This window comes from Scophthalmus maximus, chromosome 22, assembly GCF_022379125.1.
Source record: "Scophthalmus maximus strain ysfricsl-2021 chromosome 22, ASM2237912v1, whole genome shotgun sequence".
Lineage (NCBI taxonomy): Eukaryota > Metazoa > Chordata > Actinopteri > Pleuronectiformes > Scophthalmidae > Scophthalmus > Scophthalmus maximus.
In genome coordinates this window covers 5,581,036-5,597,611 of record NC_061536.1, presented here as the reverse complement: position 1 = coordinate 5,597,611, position 16,576 = coordinate 5,581,036, and the positions used below count along the sequence as shown (strand labels likewise).

Here is a 16,576-nt window from a genome sequence, read left to right as displayed (position 1 = left end):
TAGCCGGCGGAAGTAGTTCCCCTCTGTTCTTCGTTGGTGTTCGTCCGCTGGGTTTCCCTCTTTGAACGAGGTCCGTTCGGTTTTTTGTTTTGTAAATTAAAGCTTTGAATTCCAACGTTTTCGCCGTTTCTGGTCCTCAAACCAAGGATGATTGAGCCCAAGAAAAGAGCGGCGGACATGGCGGTGGTTCCTGCCGCCGTGAAACGACCCCGGACAGAGCTGGTGGCGGCGGCTCAGTCTCAGCAACTCGTGGCGATGGTGAGAAGAGAAAAAACCCACTGTTGTCCAGAGAAGTTCTGCGAGAAGCTCGTTAGAGAGACCACAACAAGTCAATTGTCGTTACTGACTGCGTAGCGTCCTCTGAAGTGGACTAGCTGCGGACTAGAAAGGTTATTTTACGTTTATAAACCAGACATGGCTGCTAACGATACTGATAAGTAGGAAGGGACATACACGTAAAGAGTGCGAGGTGGATCATTCACTTTCAGCCACTCTCAGCTGAGACTAACTAATACACTGATACTCCAAATATCATGATGAGCTTTTTTCCCTTCAGATTTCTCTCTCAATGACTTGTGTGTGCTTGATTTACTCTGCAGTCCACTATTATGAACTTCAACTGGATCATAGATTAAAATAATAGGTATTTTAAAACACATGCTGATGTCTCCTGCAGGGGCCCCCGCGAAGCTCCAGCCTGCAGGCTCCCATCATGCTGATGTCTGGCCACGAGGGCGAGGTCTACTGCTGCAAGTTTCATCCCAACGGAGCCACGCTGGCCTCCTCAGGATTTGACAGGCTCATATGTAAGTTATTAACAACGATCAAACTACTCCAAACAGTCCTGCAGTTCACATTTCCTCGTTAAAACGTATTCAAAGCCCCACTTATTGTGAATAAATGCTTTGTGCTCTGTGTTTTCATCACTTCTGCAGTGATGTGGAACGTGTATGGAGATTGTGACAATTATGCCACTCTGAAGGGCCACAGTGGAGCGGTAATGGAGCTGCACTACAACACAGATGGCAGGTAAGAACAATCAAGCATGAAGAACAATGGTGTAGACATAAACTTCTGGACAAAACTTCAGTCAAAATAATTAGCTGTACTAATACAATGAACATCATTAAGGTGAAGTGAGTTGGTTTATATGCATCAAGCAATCATATAATTATTAATACACAATCCGTGGAACTTTTGGGATGACGGATACAATACTTCAACAGCTTGAGTTTAATAAAAAGATTGTAAAATATCAGCCATCCATAATTGTCTAAACCAAAGTACCAATTAGACACAACGGTTCATTCTACTGTCTGTGATCAATTGATGAAAAACACAAATTTGACGTTTGTAACACCTTACTAGCTGGTTGTGATAATTGGCAAGAGACAAGTGAATCTCATTCTTGTTGATCTAAATCTTAAGAAATATGTGTCTAGAAAAGTTTGACCAACTGAGTTTTTTATTGCCGTGTATTTCAGCATGCTCTTTTCAGCGAGCACAGACAAGACTGTGGGTGTGTGGGACAGCGAAACAGGCGAAAGGATGAAGCGTCTGAAAGGCCACACCTCCTTCGTGAACACCTGCTACCCAGCCCGCAGAGGGCCCCAGCTGGTCTGCACCGGCAGCGATGACGGGACTGTCAAGGTGAGATTAGCTGCCAAATAGTATAACTAAATCAAGTGACCTCTTTAGAGCTTTACCAGCTTTTATTAACATTGTATCCAACTATTGGGTTTGGAGATTTAACCCCAACACTCTCAGTGGTGACAGTCTTGGGCCACCGTTCTGGTTTTGATCTTGTATTTAAGAAGTTGTTAATCATTTGTTGGTCTGACAGTGCCTTCATTAATGTCTTTCTCTGTGTTTGCCGCCATGGCAGCTGTGGGACATTCGGAAGAAGGGAGCCATCCACACTTTCCAGAACACCTATCAGGTGCTGGCCGTCACCTTCAACGACACAAGTGATCAGATCCTGTCAGGAGGCATTGACAACGACATCAAGGTACTTGGTTTTTTAAGCCTGTGCAGAGAACCTGGAGAAGACACAGAAAATGCGCACAGACTTATAAGTCATATGCATTCAAAAGGATCACAAACAAGACTAGATAAATATCTTGTATACGCCTGGACAAAATTGAGGACATTGTTGGCAACTGTCGTGGAACGTCATTGAAGGGTTTCTGCAAAAATCCCTAATGTCGGCCATTTTCAGCCCTTTATGTGTTTGCCTCTCTCCCGCCCTCTGTGCTCACATATACATGTTCTCACTTACATGTTTTTCTGTTTCTGTTGTCAACAGACGGAAAATTAATGAAATAGTGACTGAACGTCAGGCCTTCAGAGACTATATGTCAACCAGCAGCAATTTCCAGGCTGCTGCTCTGCACTGCTACTACAGTGCTGCAGTGCTGTGGAATGTTGAAAAATCTAGCAAAAAAACTTGGCAACACTGTCTGTAAAGGCCTGACGGACATAAAAGTATAAGAACTGTTAGCGCCAATTCATCTTGAAAGGCCAGTGGGGAAACTCCCAACTCTCCGCTGGGCGAAAAAATTATCTAACTTGATCAGTCAGTTGGAGACTTTCATGTTTATTTGGCTGGCCCTGCTGCTTTGGTCCGCCCCAAAAATATTCTGAGAAATTCAGATGATCTATAAATGTATCAGATGTACATAGTATAATTGTTGCAAATATTATACTAACTAAACTAACAAAAAATCCATTACAAATTTATATCCAACAGTTAACTGACAATTATAAAATCTTGCCGACAATTTTAGTAGAACACGAGAAAAGCCTTTACCCTACGTCAAACACTTGAATATGACTTGAATGTAGTCAGTCATTTACTCCAGTAGATCGTATCTCAATTTTGTCATTATCTCACAGTTTCACTCATAAATAATGATCCTGGAAACGATTGGTAGGATTGAGAAGGAACTCTTTATCTGTCTTTATCATACAGTCTGTCAAAATATTTGTTTTATTCTTGCTGTGGAAAATGTAAGAATATCAACGGTAACCAGCAAAGGCAATTTCAGAAGAAACGGCGGTGTGAATGCTGGCTGCCGAAAGTAGAATAACATATCCACACTACTAAACTCCTAATATATGAGTGAAGATACAGTAAATGGTACAATAGTTGAATGTTCACTTTACACAAGCAGAGTATCAATGAAGATTCCACCGATTAACTGTGAAACGTGTTTATAATGTCACAGAGGACAACTAAACCCCTGTCCCATCAGTTCAGCTGACGACAACCCAGAACAGATTTTCACACTCGGATAACATACCACTCAGTATTAGAGCATGGAGGAAAAAGAATTACTGTAATAATATATTTATTGAAATGAATTCTTAGCATAGATCAAAATGAATAACAGGGTTACATAATATTCACATTATGGCACACCCATACCACACTGCTATATCCTATGTGAAATACAATTATGCAAGGATTTTGTAGAACGATGTATAATGTATGGAGGTTTTCATAGTCTTCCATACATACATCATGCATTCACTGTGATTATTTGGCATCATGGATGTATCTACAGACTGGGATACCAAACCAAATTTAACTTTATTATCCAAAGAAGGACATTTATTTTGACAGAGGTGCAAAAGATATGTTTGATAACAAATTATGTCGCAAAGCTAAACAGCAGAGACAGTCCATAAAAGGAATACTAGCAACTGAAGTTATACATTGTCGTTGCTTGGTCCTGTGTGTTTTCCCGGCTGATTTTTTTTCCTTCTACCCACCCTCACAGAACAAAACAGTAACGCTTTTCTAATTCACAAGATACCACAGTTAAGACCACAAAAGTACATTCTTCTAAAAAGGTAAATGTTACTGACCATTTCAGATAAACACAAACAGCAGTGCTGGTAGATTTAGTCGCAGATTGCAAGGGTGGCTACGGATATCTAATATTGTGAAAGCAACAGAAACAAAGGATCTTGTTTAAATCTTTCCATTTTGATCTTCTGCCCTTGTGGCTCAACTCAAACATCTGGTGAGGGTGGATGAGTCGGGTCATTCAGGATGCTGTGTCGTTCTTAAAAATAGGTCATCATCATCATTCATATCTGTAGTTCATGAAACACTTTGCATTTTGAATACATTTCAAATGGGCTGGTTGAACAGTATTACGGTTATTGTCAGTGTGCTGTGAAAGTGCCTCCCTCTGGCGCTGCGAGGTCCATAAAACAGTCACTGCCTCTGTTGTTATCTCTTGCATCTTTTATGATGATGTTCAAGAATCACATTTGTGTTTTTGGTGCCTCATCATGTTACGTACTTTGGTTACCAACCCTGCTGCTGGCTCTTTTGTGATTTTGTGTAGTGTGCAAGTGTTCTAAAAACATCAGGTTCTCTGTTTCTCTTCTCCCCGATTCTGGCCACAATTATGACAACTTGTTTTGTCAACTGAATATGGATTATGTGTCGACCAGTGACATATCGGCTCAAGCCCCCTCTTTGGTCTGTACATACATTGATTGGCTTGTAAATGTCCTTTTTGTACAAACACTGTCAGGAGCTGTTGTTTGTGTTGTGCAGGTGTGGGACCTTAGGCAGAATAAGCTGATCTACAACATGCACGGCCACGGTGACTCAGTAACTGGACTTGCACTGAGCTCTGAGGGATCATACCTTCTCTCAAACTCCATGGACAACACAGGTAGGATGAGTGTATAGGAAATGCCTTTTTTTCTTTTTCAGGCCGTAACACTCTTGACTTTTTATTGCCGGATGTTGACTTCTGTCTGTTTCCCTGTGTAGTGCGAATTTGGGATGTTCGACCATTTGCGCCCAAGGAGAGATGTGTGAAGATTTTCCAGGGCAATGTTCACAATTTTGAGAAGGTAAGATGAATAGCTCTCCAGCTGTCTTTTTTTAAGCCCCTTTCCACCAACAGGGAACAGGCTCCTCTCTGCTTTGCATAACCAAATTTTGAACCATTCAGAGTTGGCATCAAAAAATAACGAGTTTTGTTTTTACACACCATTTGTCTTAAACATGACAGTCCTCTACTTCTTCTTCTCATGATATGTTTTTTGAGCAATTTTTTGAATGTGAAAAAATTCGACAGTCGACAGTCGTTGAAACTGTTGTTACGTCCACAGACATCCCGCCATCCCTTGACTACTGTCTACTTCGATCTTTCCCTTGTGTCCTCCTTTGATGGGGCGTCAATGACTACAATGGTTCCACTCAAAATGCTGTAAACGCAGGCCAGTTTGCTGGGCGGCACCAAGGTTCAAGTAACCATAAATGGAACCGACTCGAGAGCCGGTCACATGTCGGTGGAAAAAAATCTGCGATCTAGAGCATGTTCAGTACTTTGGGGGTTTGACACAGGCAGCACTACTCACTATTGAAGACGCCCAGTGTCATAGATTGTATGTTTGAGAAAAAAAATTCTCCATGCGAGAGACCAAACATTCATTTTTTTTCCTATAAAGGCATCAAAACATGTCACTCTCTGACATACATAAAAGCCCACGTTCATTACTTTTATCCTGTGAACTGAAACAGTCTAGAACTTTGCACAGAAGTTACCAACAGCTGCCGTCCTGCCTTACATCTGCCGCCCCCCACAGTTGCGTGACATTTCCTTTCATCCTCTCCTGCCTCTCCCATCTCTCTCTGCTGTCCTTTCTAATAAAGCAAATCTGGTCTTTCATCTAATTACGGTAATTGTAGCTCTCTCGTACATCGGTTGTTTCGTGTCGCTGATGAAATTTCCTAACATCTGCTCCTGTCGTTCAGAATTTGCTGAGGTGCTCCTGGTCTACTGATGGCAGTAAGATAGCGGCAGGATCAGCTGACAGGTGAGAGGAATCCCTCAAAACACACAAACACACACTAGCTGGAGGCCAAGGTGTACTTAATTATCAGTTTCTGGGAAATTCTTGTTGACTGCAGCGAGCCAAAGTCCTGACGTCACCCTCAGGTCTTCACTTGCTTCTAGTCTGTCATTCAATTTATCAGTCTTATGGGAAAAGTGAATATTATATTCATATTCTGCAGCTGTATAATCTATATAGTACAGCAAAAATGTTGGTGGATTACAAGAATTGCTGTATCTTTGGATAGCATAGAATAAAATAAAATATGACTCTAGTCCACCACAGGGTAAATTGTCTTCTGCTCACTCGAACATAAAAGCAGCAGCATATGGAACAAATGTGGCATCCAAAAAAACAATGTTTTTATTAATCATGATTCTTAAAACAATACCACAATACAAAAAGCGAGATCCCGTGAAAATTTTACCAGAGCAGCAATGCACTTACTTACATCGCCATTGTATCTTTGTTTTGTCCATATCTGCAATATTCACCAAGCGTCTCTTCTGATATCATCTTTTCTGATATCAGCCTTTTAGCTGTAATCTCTGCATCTCAAATGTCTACGCTCTGAGTCCTGCTATTGTTACAGCCTCATCTGAACTGTGTATGGCCTCTCGACTTGCCCATGGACTTTAAACCCACAATGGTCTCGGTTTGTGGGAAAGGCTGCTCAAAACATACATATTAAAAGAAGACATTAGAAATCATCCCTGTCTTGGTAAATGTATATGGCACAGGGTCCCCACTTTTTTATATACTTGTCTATGCTTCATCAGACATAAGTAGATATGGGTCATTGAAGGCACTTGAATTCATATATTTTGTGCAAAAAAAAATAGTTAAAACCATGACGTTTTGGGTCCTTGAATGTGGGGGAATTTGAGTTTGGAAGACCTTGAATTGGATGTTTAAGATGGCTTAGAAGTCCTGATGACATAAATGTTCCAGTAAGATCGTGTTCCAGGGTTGGATATTTGGAAACTTGCATTATTACATATGAATACGATGCCATTAGGATGATTTTGAAAGAGATTTTCTAATTTCTAAAAAAACAACATTTAAATTCAGTTTCTACTTTGGCTCACACATTTTCTTTCTTAAACCACAAACAGCAGCATAACTTCAAACAAAAAGAAAATAAACAATATAATCATTGGGTCTCAAATGTCTTGGTTATTAACAGTTATTGACTTTGTTTCTAGATTTGTGTATGTTTGGGACACCACATCACGTAGGATCCTGTACAAGCTGCCGGGCCACGCCGGCTCCGTCAATGAAGTGGCCTTCCACCCGGAGGAGCCTGTCGGTGAGTTGAACAACTGCTTTGGTCTCAGATTACACCCTGTAATTCATGTTAGAAGAATAGAACTGAGATTGAGACTTGAGGAACAGGTTAGGGATTTTTTTCCCCAAAGATACTGAAGAGAAGATGCTTTTCACGTCCATGTGTTTTTTTGTCAGCACAAATTCTCATTTTTTATCTGTTGGATTTAATTTTGCGTAACTGTGCAGCTCACCTCAGTTAGAAAAACATGACTAATCATCTTTTTCTCTCCACACAGTGCTGTCTGGCTCCAGTGATAAACGACTCTACATGGGAGAAATTCAGTAGGATGTTTATGTGTGGAAACATGGATGAGTGTGTGCGTGCGTGCGTGTGTGAACATCCCATTGTGGTCGTAGATGGGTGGTGATCGGTCAAGTCACTGCAATTACATTTGCTTCAGTTTGTCTCGGAACAACCTCAGGATGTGTGTTCAAAGTTTATTACACTCAGTCACAACAATCTCGAGCTTTTTTTAATCTTGATTTGTTTCTTTTTAATAAACTTCCGTATTCTGTAAAAAAAAAGGTTGTTAGGTTCTTTCGTCATTGTGATGCTTTCCTTGGGATTAAAGAAGTTTCACCTCTACATCAACCGAAGCGGAGTAGAAATAAGCAAAACAGTTGGAACACTGGAAAACAGCGATAAAACAAGTCATTTTATATAAAGAATCTGCTGTCAGTGTCACATCTGTGGACAGTGGTGATAAATGCTGTGAGTGTGGGTTTACAAACAAGATGCAGAGTAATATTAGAAAAATACATTGTTGATGTTGAAATTAAGCAGCAGAGCTTCAGGTGAACACAAAATGTACACGTTTTCAATGTGCACAAAGTTTAAAGAGTTTTATTTTTTACAGATATGGCCCATTCTGTTTTGCCTCTTTGATGTGTTTGAATGGGAAATTTATTAGTAGGGGGAAAAAAATGACAAGATGTATTGCTGCAGTTTTCCATTGTAAAATTTTTTTTAAGCCAACAAATCACACAGAAATTCAAACTTTTTAAGTCTGGTCTGGGCCATCCTCTGATGGTGTATTTTGCAATCAATGCCCTTAATGAATATACAACACAAACTGTCGCTTGGCTCATCACACCTAGTTATTTTATTCTGCACTTATCTGAAGCACATTTTCTTTTGTTGCAGTTCTTTTTTGAAAACTTCATAACTCTCAAGAGTACATGTTACATTATGTACTGTACTTTTATTATCTTATCACCATCGTATTGTTTTCAGTCTGCCTCGCTTTAAGGAGAATTCCCTCTTCTTTGGATGAAAGTGATGAAGTTGGATCGTTTTACACTCAAAGTGAGGAGCTTTCTTTGCAGAAAGGGCTGAGTTTTTTTTCAACCCCTGCATTTTATATATGCATAGCGAAATATGAATAAGTGCACTACTGTGAATTAAACATGGATGAACCCCATACATTAGGTGACCAAACATTTAGATAGAGGTATAAATAGACAGAGAGAGAGATTGAGTAAAGTGCAGTTTGGAGTTTGGAGAGAAAGGTCAAATGGAAAAAGTTCAAACTTGCCCGTGTCATCACTTTAGTATTGTTTGAGAAGCCTGGTGTCTGAGTGTGCGCTGCGTTGCAGGAAACCTGGGTGTACACCATTAAACACTTCTTGTTTCACGGGTCGTCCTCTGACCTCGCGATAACCGCCGCTGCGGCCACTCTCTGGCCTGTGATCGGCGAGGGGCTGACCGCCCGTGGTGGGGGGGCCGAGCTGGATGGAACATGGCCGGTAACAGCGTGTCCTCCGCTCCGAGCGACCGCAGGCTGTTGGAGACGAGCGGCGCCGCGGGCCAGCGCTGCCTGGAGGCGGCATCAGACTTTAGTCACGGTCGTCTGCCCCCTCCGCCGCCGCGACTCCTCCGTTTCTTTTGTGCTCCTTTTTTCTTTTTTTTTTGAACGCCTCGCGGGGGGCTGCCGCTCGGGCGCGCGCACGCACGCACGCACGCGGGTCTGCAGAATCCAGGCAGCTTCTCCTCGAGGGGGTCGCAGTGACTGAGAGCACCCCCCCCCCCCCCCTCTCTCTCTCTCTCTCTCTCTCTCTCTCTCTCTCTCTCTCTCTCTCTCTCTCTCTCTCTCTCTCTCTCTCTCTCTTTCTGCCTCTCTCCCCCCTCCGGCTCCTCCTGCGCCCGCCCCGGCAACGATTGTTGACAAAAGACGCTGCTAGACGGAGCGAAGGAGCCCAGAGCCCCGGTACCGGTGAGTAGACCCGCCCGCCGACTTGACCTCTTTACCCCGAGCCGCTTCTGGAGGCCGAGACCCGGCCGGGCGGCGGCCGAGAGGGGAGACTCCTCCGAGGAAACCGTGAGTCGCGACGGGCTGCTTTGTGTCCGCGGCGGATCGCATGTAGCCCGACGTTAGCCGCGGTGGCGCTGCGGGGTCGCTCCCCCCCCCCCCCCCCCCCCCCGGGTGATCCCGTATCATATGATGTTCGCTTCCGTCTGTCGGCCCGGGCCACGTTGTGACAGCTCTCCGTCTCTCTTTGTGCCTTTGTGTATCCCCTCTCCCGGAAGGTGTGGCCGAGGTGATTCGGTTGTCGGTGTTGGTCGGACCGCAGCGGGCCGGCTCCAAGTGGACGCCCCCCCCCGACCCCTCCCCACCTCCTCCCCCTCTCCCCTTGCAAACCACCCGCGACTGTTATTTACCGACGAAGCCAGCGGCCAAGATGGGTCACTCACTGTGAGTGGAGGAGGAGGAGGAGGAGGAGGAGGCGGCGGTGGCGGTGGCGGCGGCCTTGGGCAGGTCTGTTCAGCCGGGAATGGTGTGAGCTGAGACGGCCAGGCAGTCTGGATCTGACCGGGGACCCGTCTTTCCCCCGGAGCCTCCGCGGCTCCAAGCCGCGTCCCGAGCCCTCCAAGATGGGGAAGTGCGACGGAAGATGCACGCTGCTAGTGATTTGTTCACTACAACTGGTGAGTGGGTACATGTGATGGGACGTGTGTGTGTGTGTGTGTGTGTGTCTGTGTGTCTGTGTGCGCAGCGCGCGCGCGCGTGCGTGACCCGAGCAACCTCTCCACTCCTTCACCGTGAACACATAATTAGAGCAGCGTGCTCCAGAGCTGCACGTTGTAATCAGACATTTTTGTCCAGCCCTCCCTGTACTTGTCACACTAAAGCAGCTTTTCGTTGCAGCTGCTGGGATGCCGTGCCACATTACAGGCGAGGGTGTGTGTGTGTGTGTGTGTGTGTCTTTGAAGCAGAGGGAGCAGGGCAGGGGGGCTCTCCGGTGACAAGGGTGGTCTGCATGTCTGGAGAGAGAGGGGTGATACAGCCCCACTCCGGCAGAACCCCGTCAATGTGAAGCACGAGAGGGCCAAGGAGGCCCTGTCCTGTTCCCCATCTGGTCTCCATTCTGGAGTTAAAGTTGGCTGTTCCCCGTGTCCACAAATAGCTGGAGACTATTCCTTTAAAACGTAATAAGTGTGTAATATGAGACAGTATCATCTATTCCTGTAACGAGGATGATGCGGGCTCAGGCGGCAGCAGTGCGAGGGGCTGGCTGCCCAGGCCATTGTGCGTCGGGGCTGATGGGTTGTTGTTGTGCGGCGGGGGGATTCGGCCCATAGATCCTCATTAGTTTGGGGGAGCTTTAAGGGGTTGCTCCTCTTTTACAGTCACTGGACTGGATGGTGCTCCAGGCAGTTACCATGGAAACAACTGCGGCAGACCTGTGTATGTGTGTCCCCGTCACCGTCTGTGTGGGATTTCTTGTGTGTGTTGTGTTTGTGTTGTATTTGCATATATCCTCATTTGAGAGTGTTGGTGTATATTCCTCTAATGTTTCCGTGTGTGTTTATGTGACACCTCCCACCCTCCTCCTTCCCCATCCCCCTAGGTGGCAGCCCTCCAGAGGCAGGTGTTTGATTTTCTGGGATACCAGTGGGCCCCCATCCTGGCCAACTTCCTGCACATTATGGCCGTCATCCTGGGCATGTTCGGCACCGTGCAGTTCCGCTTCAGATACCTCATCTTTGTGAGTGTATTCGTCACCTTCTGATGATGTCACAGCACCCTTTTTACTTTGAATCTATAAAGCGTTAACCTGTGTGTAGCTACTTTCATACAGAAACTGAACTCGGTTTTCTGTTTGGCAGTATGCAGTATGGCTTGTCCTTTGGGTGGGCTGGAACTCCTTCATCATCTGTTTCTACCTGGAGGTTGGAAACCTGTCTCAGGTAAGTCCTGTTTGTGTGTGTACTTGTGGTTGTGTGTGATGCCTTTACAATTAGGACATTTGCTCATATTATAGATTGCAGGAATGATTAATCGCTGGGTTAATAGAAAACTATTTACCAACCATTTTTTATAATTATTGAAGTGACTGGTTCCGACCTCTTTGACTAATCACCTCTTACTATAAATGCTATAAATATATATATATTTACATTGGAGTGGTTTGACTGGTTCCGACCTCTTTGACTAATCACCTCTTACTATAAATGCTATAAATATATATATATTTACATTGGAGTGGTTAGTTTATCAGTTAGTCAGTCAACAGAAAAAAATAATTTGCAATATTTATGATAATCACCTTATCATTTAACTAATTTTTAAGAAAAAAACAACAACCAAATATTCTGTTTCCATCCTCCGTTCTACCTGTGAAAAATCTGACTATTTTCAGTTTTTCACAGGTTTACGTAATATCTAACACAATATCTTTGGGTTGTGGACTTTTGGTTGGACAAATTTTAAGGTGTCATTTTTTTTAGACCAATTAGTTAGAAAATAATCAGGAGATTAATTGATTAAAAAACACTTAGTTCCAGCTCTAATGTACAACTACTCGTAATAGTCTGCAAACAACTACATGTTTCCCTATAAAAAGAAATGCCTTTTTAGCCCAGTAAAGCTTCTGTCCTCAGTTGACCCCCGATCCTGAGGTTGGTAACCTCTGGAAGTCAAGTATCATGCAAAGTTATCAAACATTCAATGTTTCCGGCTCCCACCTTGGGCATGGGAAATCATGATGCCTTTTTCTCACTATTTTTGTTAATGTGTGTGTGTGTGTGTGTGTGTGTGTGTGTGTGTGTGTGTGTGTGTGTTTACAGGACAGGGACTTTCTCATGACGTTCAACACATCTCTCCATCGTTCGTGGTGGATGGAGCATGGTCCTGGTTGCCTGGTAACGCCAGTGCTAGACTCTCACATGGCCCCTGATGACCACCATGTCATCACGGTCTCCGGGTGTCTCCTTGACTACCAGTACATCGAGGTGTTGAGTTCCGCCATTCAGATCCTGTTGGCAGTACGTATCCGACAAACACACACACCTGCAAGAACCGCTTGTTTCATTTACATTCATTTGGCTTTGCAACGGCATCACACAAAAATGTTCATGAACACTGTAAAATAACATTATTTGCATTTTATTTTGCTGAGTCTAAAAGATTGTCTATGAAATAAAGGGCAGACACTCTTAAGTCAGCAGTGACTCAGACTATACAACAGCAGTCATCTTGATTTTGGCATCTCCTCTCTAACAGCTCTTTGGCTTCGTGTACGCCTGCTACGTGAGCAAAGTCTTCCAGGACGACGAGGACAGCTGTGAGTGCTTTTTGTCTTCTCCTTAAAAGCTTGTTGATCCTCTACTAGTGCCGCTTCCAGCCGCTGCGGTTTACTTTTTTGTCACACTATGGAGAGGCCTTTTGTGTTAGCGATCCAAGGATTTGGATTTCAGAGTGCTGTTAGGTCTTTCTTTTTTTTTTTCTTCCTGCCCGAGTCATGCTGAGTGATATCACAGCAGAGGATTCCCTCTGGGTAATCTCAGCGCTCCATCTGTGGAGAGCATTCGAGATGTCTGCCGGAATATTCCCACCATCAGAGTTTCCGTCTGTCTGTTAGCATGGGTGTGCCATCTGTGGGTCCGAGTGGTTCCTCTCCTCTTGTGCCTCTCCTGAGCGTTTTACTCTCACTCAGTAGAAGAAAAGAAAATCCCACACATACAGTTTGTTACATTTTCAGTAGGAACAAGGGCGTGTGTTGTGATGTCTTAATAACACACTGTTAGGATTATATGCATTTCATAACATAGCGTTGCAGATGACATCGCGGTGACATGCAACATTGTTTTTATAGATACCTATATATTATATCCTGCTTTTGAGGCCTATAATGGTTTTCATATTTGGGAGTGTAAAATATCTCATAGTAAAACACTAATGAATCATTTTTATTCATAATAACATTATGAATTATCATTTTTGTTAAGCTTCCCTCATTTTTTTTTTTCAATTGTGAACATAACATGTACAGAGGGAAACTTTACAGTTTGAAAATAAACCAACCAGTGTCTGATGAATAAACTATTTAATGGCAACACATTTCTTGCTGCTCTTGCTACAATATATCTGCAGTTAGCTGGTCATGACCAGTATTTAAGCCTAGTTGATTTATCTGTCTAACTAATTGTTTCTTGCACCCGTTCACAGCATTAAGTGTTTTCTAAATGAAAATAATTCATGGCGATTTTCTGTTCATCTCTTAATTTTAAAAAGATTCGCAAAGATTTAAATATTAGAAAATTAGGTTTTCTTTGTCCACCTTACCCTAACTTGTTGTATAAATGTCTACTGACATAGAATGCTTCAGGGACTATTTTCATTCTCGCCAGACATCTCATGAGTTTGTTCCTCCCAATTGATGGAGAAAGATTAGAACAGTGTATCCGTGACACAGAGGCAGTGAGAAAGATGCTGTATTGGTGTATCTCTGCAGATTCTGGTGTCACATTGGGTTTGCAGTGTTATAAAGGTACACTGATACAATACAATCTGATGCCGTAACAGATTTCCATGTAAAAATAGTGTATGAGCTTGAAATATAACACTTGAAAAATAGACAAATTTAAGGGACAGTGGAACGATGTCATCCCTTCTCTTTCTCTCTCCTTCTACAGTCGATTTCATTGGTGGCTTTGACTCTTACGGCTACCAGCCTCCTCAGAAGTCCTCTCATTTGCAACTGCAGCCTCTTTACACGTGAGTTACATATACATCTTTCTCCAAACGTCTCACCCTTCTTTCTGATCTTAATGTGGGGCATTTTTCTTTCAGGACGTACTCCAGTGATAAAGTCCATAAAGTTGCGGGACATACCAGAGAGAAAAAAGAGTCAAAATTGATGATAAATCGTTCTGAATTTTACTCCCTAGTTTGAGTCGAGCTCTAGAAACGCTTGACATGTACATAGATGCTCAATTTATTCAAATCCCACACCCTCGCTATGTAACAGCTTTTCTGTTAAACTTTTTTTAAAGCTCCTTCCAGAGCCACAGAAGATTGTGCAAACTGTTTTCTTAGGCTGAGTTGCACAATCGTGAGTAAACTGTAAAACTGGTGTAAGTGTTGTTGGTTAACTGAAACACTGATGTCTCGACAATATGAATCACCCTTGTTCTCTTCCCCTCCGTCTCCCAGGGCTGGTTAATCGATGGTAGCGCCCCCTTCAGGCCAAACCCTGACGGTGTCACTGTGGATGTGGAAGTGGAGGTCGCCCTGATTACTCTCACTCTGTGTGTCACCATTTAGCCGAGCAATGGACTTAACCCCACCCAGAGGGAGAGGAGTTTGTGTGCGTGTGTGTGCGTGCGTGCGCGTGCGTGCGCGTGCGTGCGTGTGCGTGCATGTGTGCTTGTGTCTGAGACAGAACTACAGCCCTGATTAGAATGTACAGAGCTCAGGGAAGAACCAGCATGCCAGGGGGTGTGATGAGATAAAGGAGGAGCAGGAGGCTGGGGACACCTCTGTCAAATCACCGAGGACACACTTCACTAAACTGCCAGCTCTCAACACTCCCACAAGTGCGTGTGTGTAATGTGTGTGTGACTGTGTAACTCCACAGGACTAGCTGAAGCTTTGTGGTTGCACCCTGGACTCTTACCACTCAGTGCCGCTGTGAATTTTGTTTTTTGGGGTGCCTGTGTGTGTATGTGTGCGTGCGTGGGTGGGGATGTAGGTGGGGGGGTCACATAATAAAAAGAGGCACAGCTCGTACCTGTCGTCGTTTTAGAATGTGGTGATGTCAAATTAGAGCAGTCTTATGATTCTAGCTCCCAAAGCCATCTTTCCTCGCTCACATTTCAAGATGTTTACGTTGCATCTCAGGCTTCTTGAGGTAATAAAGCAGAAGTGGCAGAGTGGAAGAGGTCAACTTCTCCAAGGATCAGGCTGTTAGTATTTTAGATAGTTTATTATTGTATTTTTTTCAAATCCTACGAAAAGACCAAAACCAACAATATTTTGGTCTGTGTCGGAATACTTTCCAGCTTTCTTTTTGCTTCTCATCGCCAAACCCATTAATTCCTGGGGACATAAGATTAAACAAAAGAAAGTCACAGAAACAATTTCCTAAATCATCTGGGCTCTGTAGTTTTAAGTGATTCCACTCAAACAGCAGTAAAAAGTGCATTTGTTTGGGACTATTTTCTGCGGCAGATGTGGACCTCTCATGAGTATTTACAGCAGCGGGATCGTGTATATGGGATCCCCTCACAATAAACTAGAGTGCCCAGCTTCATTGTAACGGAGGAACATGTCACGCAGTGCAACAATGTGGCTTGCTGATGTGTTTTTAATAGTTGTGGACAACAATAGATGACTATAGCAAATATGCAAAGGCTATATCAGACTTTGGCTACACTCGTTTGAAAGAACTATGCATCGCTAATTTTGGTCTTTTCATTGGATTTGTTGACAATAAGAAAAATAAAGGGCAGCATTTCTGGGATACTACAAAAACAGAGTCAGATGTCCAGTGCAAGGATGTTTAGTTATCAGGAAAATAAAATCAGTCTACTACTGTACCTTTGATGCCGCCGACTAGTGATGCAGATGGCTTTGGGATCAGGCATTAGTGTGTCTATGGGGGGGGTAGGGGGTTACTGTGCATGTAAATAACCAGCCAATGATTGTTTTGTTGGTTCCATTTAGAAAAGCGGGGGTTGCATTAGCGAGGGGGTGGGACTGGGGGAGAGGGATACACACATCAAAGTTTTTCTTCATACCTGTTTCTCTCCTCATCCTCTTCTCTTTTTTGGGGGGATTGTCCTAATGTCGCCCTCTTCTGACTCATCTGCAGCTAATTGTCTCCATCATCTTGCCCACTAACTACACACACCCCTGCAGCTCATCTGCTGCTCTCCACTGGAGCACGGCAATGAAGGAGAGGACAATATGTAATGCACAGTGATGTAGTTTTTCTACCTGGAAGGGGATACAGGAAGAGTGAGGGAGAGGGACAGGTATGAGGCGAAGACCTTATTGGGTGTACGGTTGTTTGAAATAATAAAAAAAATACACTTTCTACATTAAACCTGACTTCTGTTCTGTTGTCATCTGTTGACACGTTTCTCTCACTAGGTGAC

The 16,576-nt window shown here is 43.6% G+C and overlaps 2 protein-coding genes across 2 annotated transcripts; both read left to right on the top strand.

Annotated features, from left to right (window-relative positions):
• The first annotated feature begins 13 nt into the window (after positions 1–13).
• On the top strand, positions 14–7,719 carry snrnp40 (small nuclear ribonucleoprotein 40 (U5)). The gene is made up of 10 exons (XM_035621544.2): positions 14–258; positions 677–806; positions 936–1,029; positions 1,485–1,650; positions 1,886–2,008; positions 4,574–4,694; positions 4,796–4,878; positions 5,786–5,847; positions 7,071–7,174; positions 7,431–7,719. The coding sequence occupies exons 1-10, from the start codon at positions 148–150 to the stop codon at positions 7,478–7,480; spliced, it is 1,044 nt and encodes a 347-aa protein (XP_035477437.1). The 5' UTR covers positions 14–147; the 3' UTR covers positions 7,481–7,719.
• Positions 7,720–9,250: 1,531 nt separating this feature from the next.
• nkain1 (sodium/potassium transporting ATPase interacting 1) lies at positions 9,251–16,524 on the top strand. The gene is made up of 8 exons (XM_035621545.2): positions 9,251–9,407; positions 9,722–10,120; positions 11,044–11,181; positions 11,303–11,383; positions 12,263–12,460; positions 12,699–12,759; positions 14,111–14,192; positions 14,631–16,524. The coding sequence occupies exons 2-8, from the start codon at positions 10,067–10,069 to the stop codon at positions 14,638–14,640; spliced, it is 624 nt and encodes a 207-aa protein (XP_035477438.1). The 5' UTR covers positions 9,251–9,407; positions 9,722–10,066; the 3' UTR covers positions 14,641–16,524.
• Positions 16,525–16,576: the final 52 nt, after the last annotated feature.

Coding starts and splice junctions, on each gene's coding strand:
- snrnp40 (XM_035621544.2), top strand. CDS start 148: ATGATTGAGCCCAAGAAAAGAGCGGCGGACATGGCGGTGGTTCCTGCC. Junction 1,030..1,484: donor CACTACAACACAGATGGCAG/GTAAGAACAATC, acceptor CGTGTATTTCAG/CATGCTCTTTTCAGCGAGCA. Junction 5,848..7,070: donor GCGGCAGGATCAGCTGACAG/GTGAGAGGAATC, acceptor CTTTGTTTCTAG/ATTTGTGTATGTTTGGGACA.
- nkain1 (XM_035621545.2), top strand. CDS start 10,067: ATGGGGAAGTGCGACGGAAGATGCACGCTGCTAGTGATTTGTTCACTA. Junction 11,384..12,262: donor AGGTTGGAAACCTGTCTCAG/GTAAGTCCTGTT, acceptor GTGTGTTTACAG/GACAGGGACTTTCTCATGAC. Junction 12,760..14,110: donor CCAGGACGACGAGGACAGCT/GTGAGTGCTTTT, acceptor CTCCTTCTACAG/TCGATTTCATTGGTGGCTTT.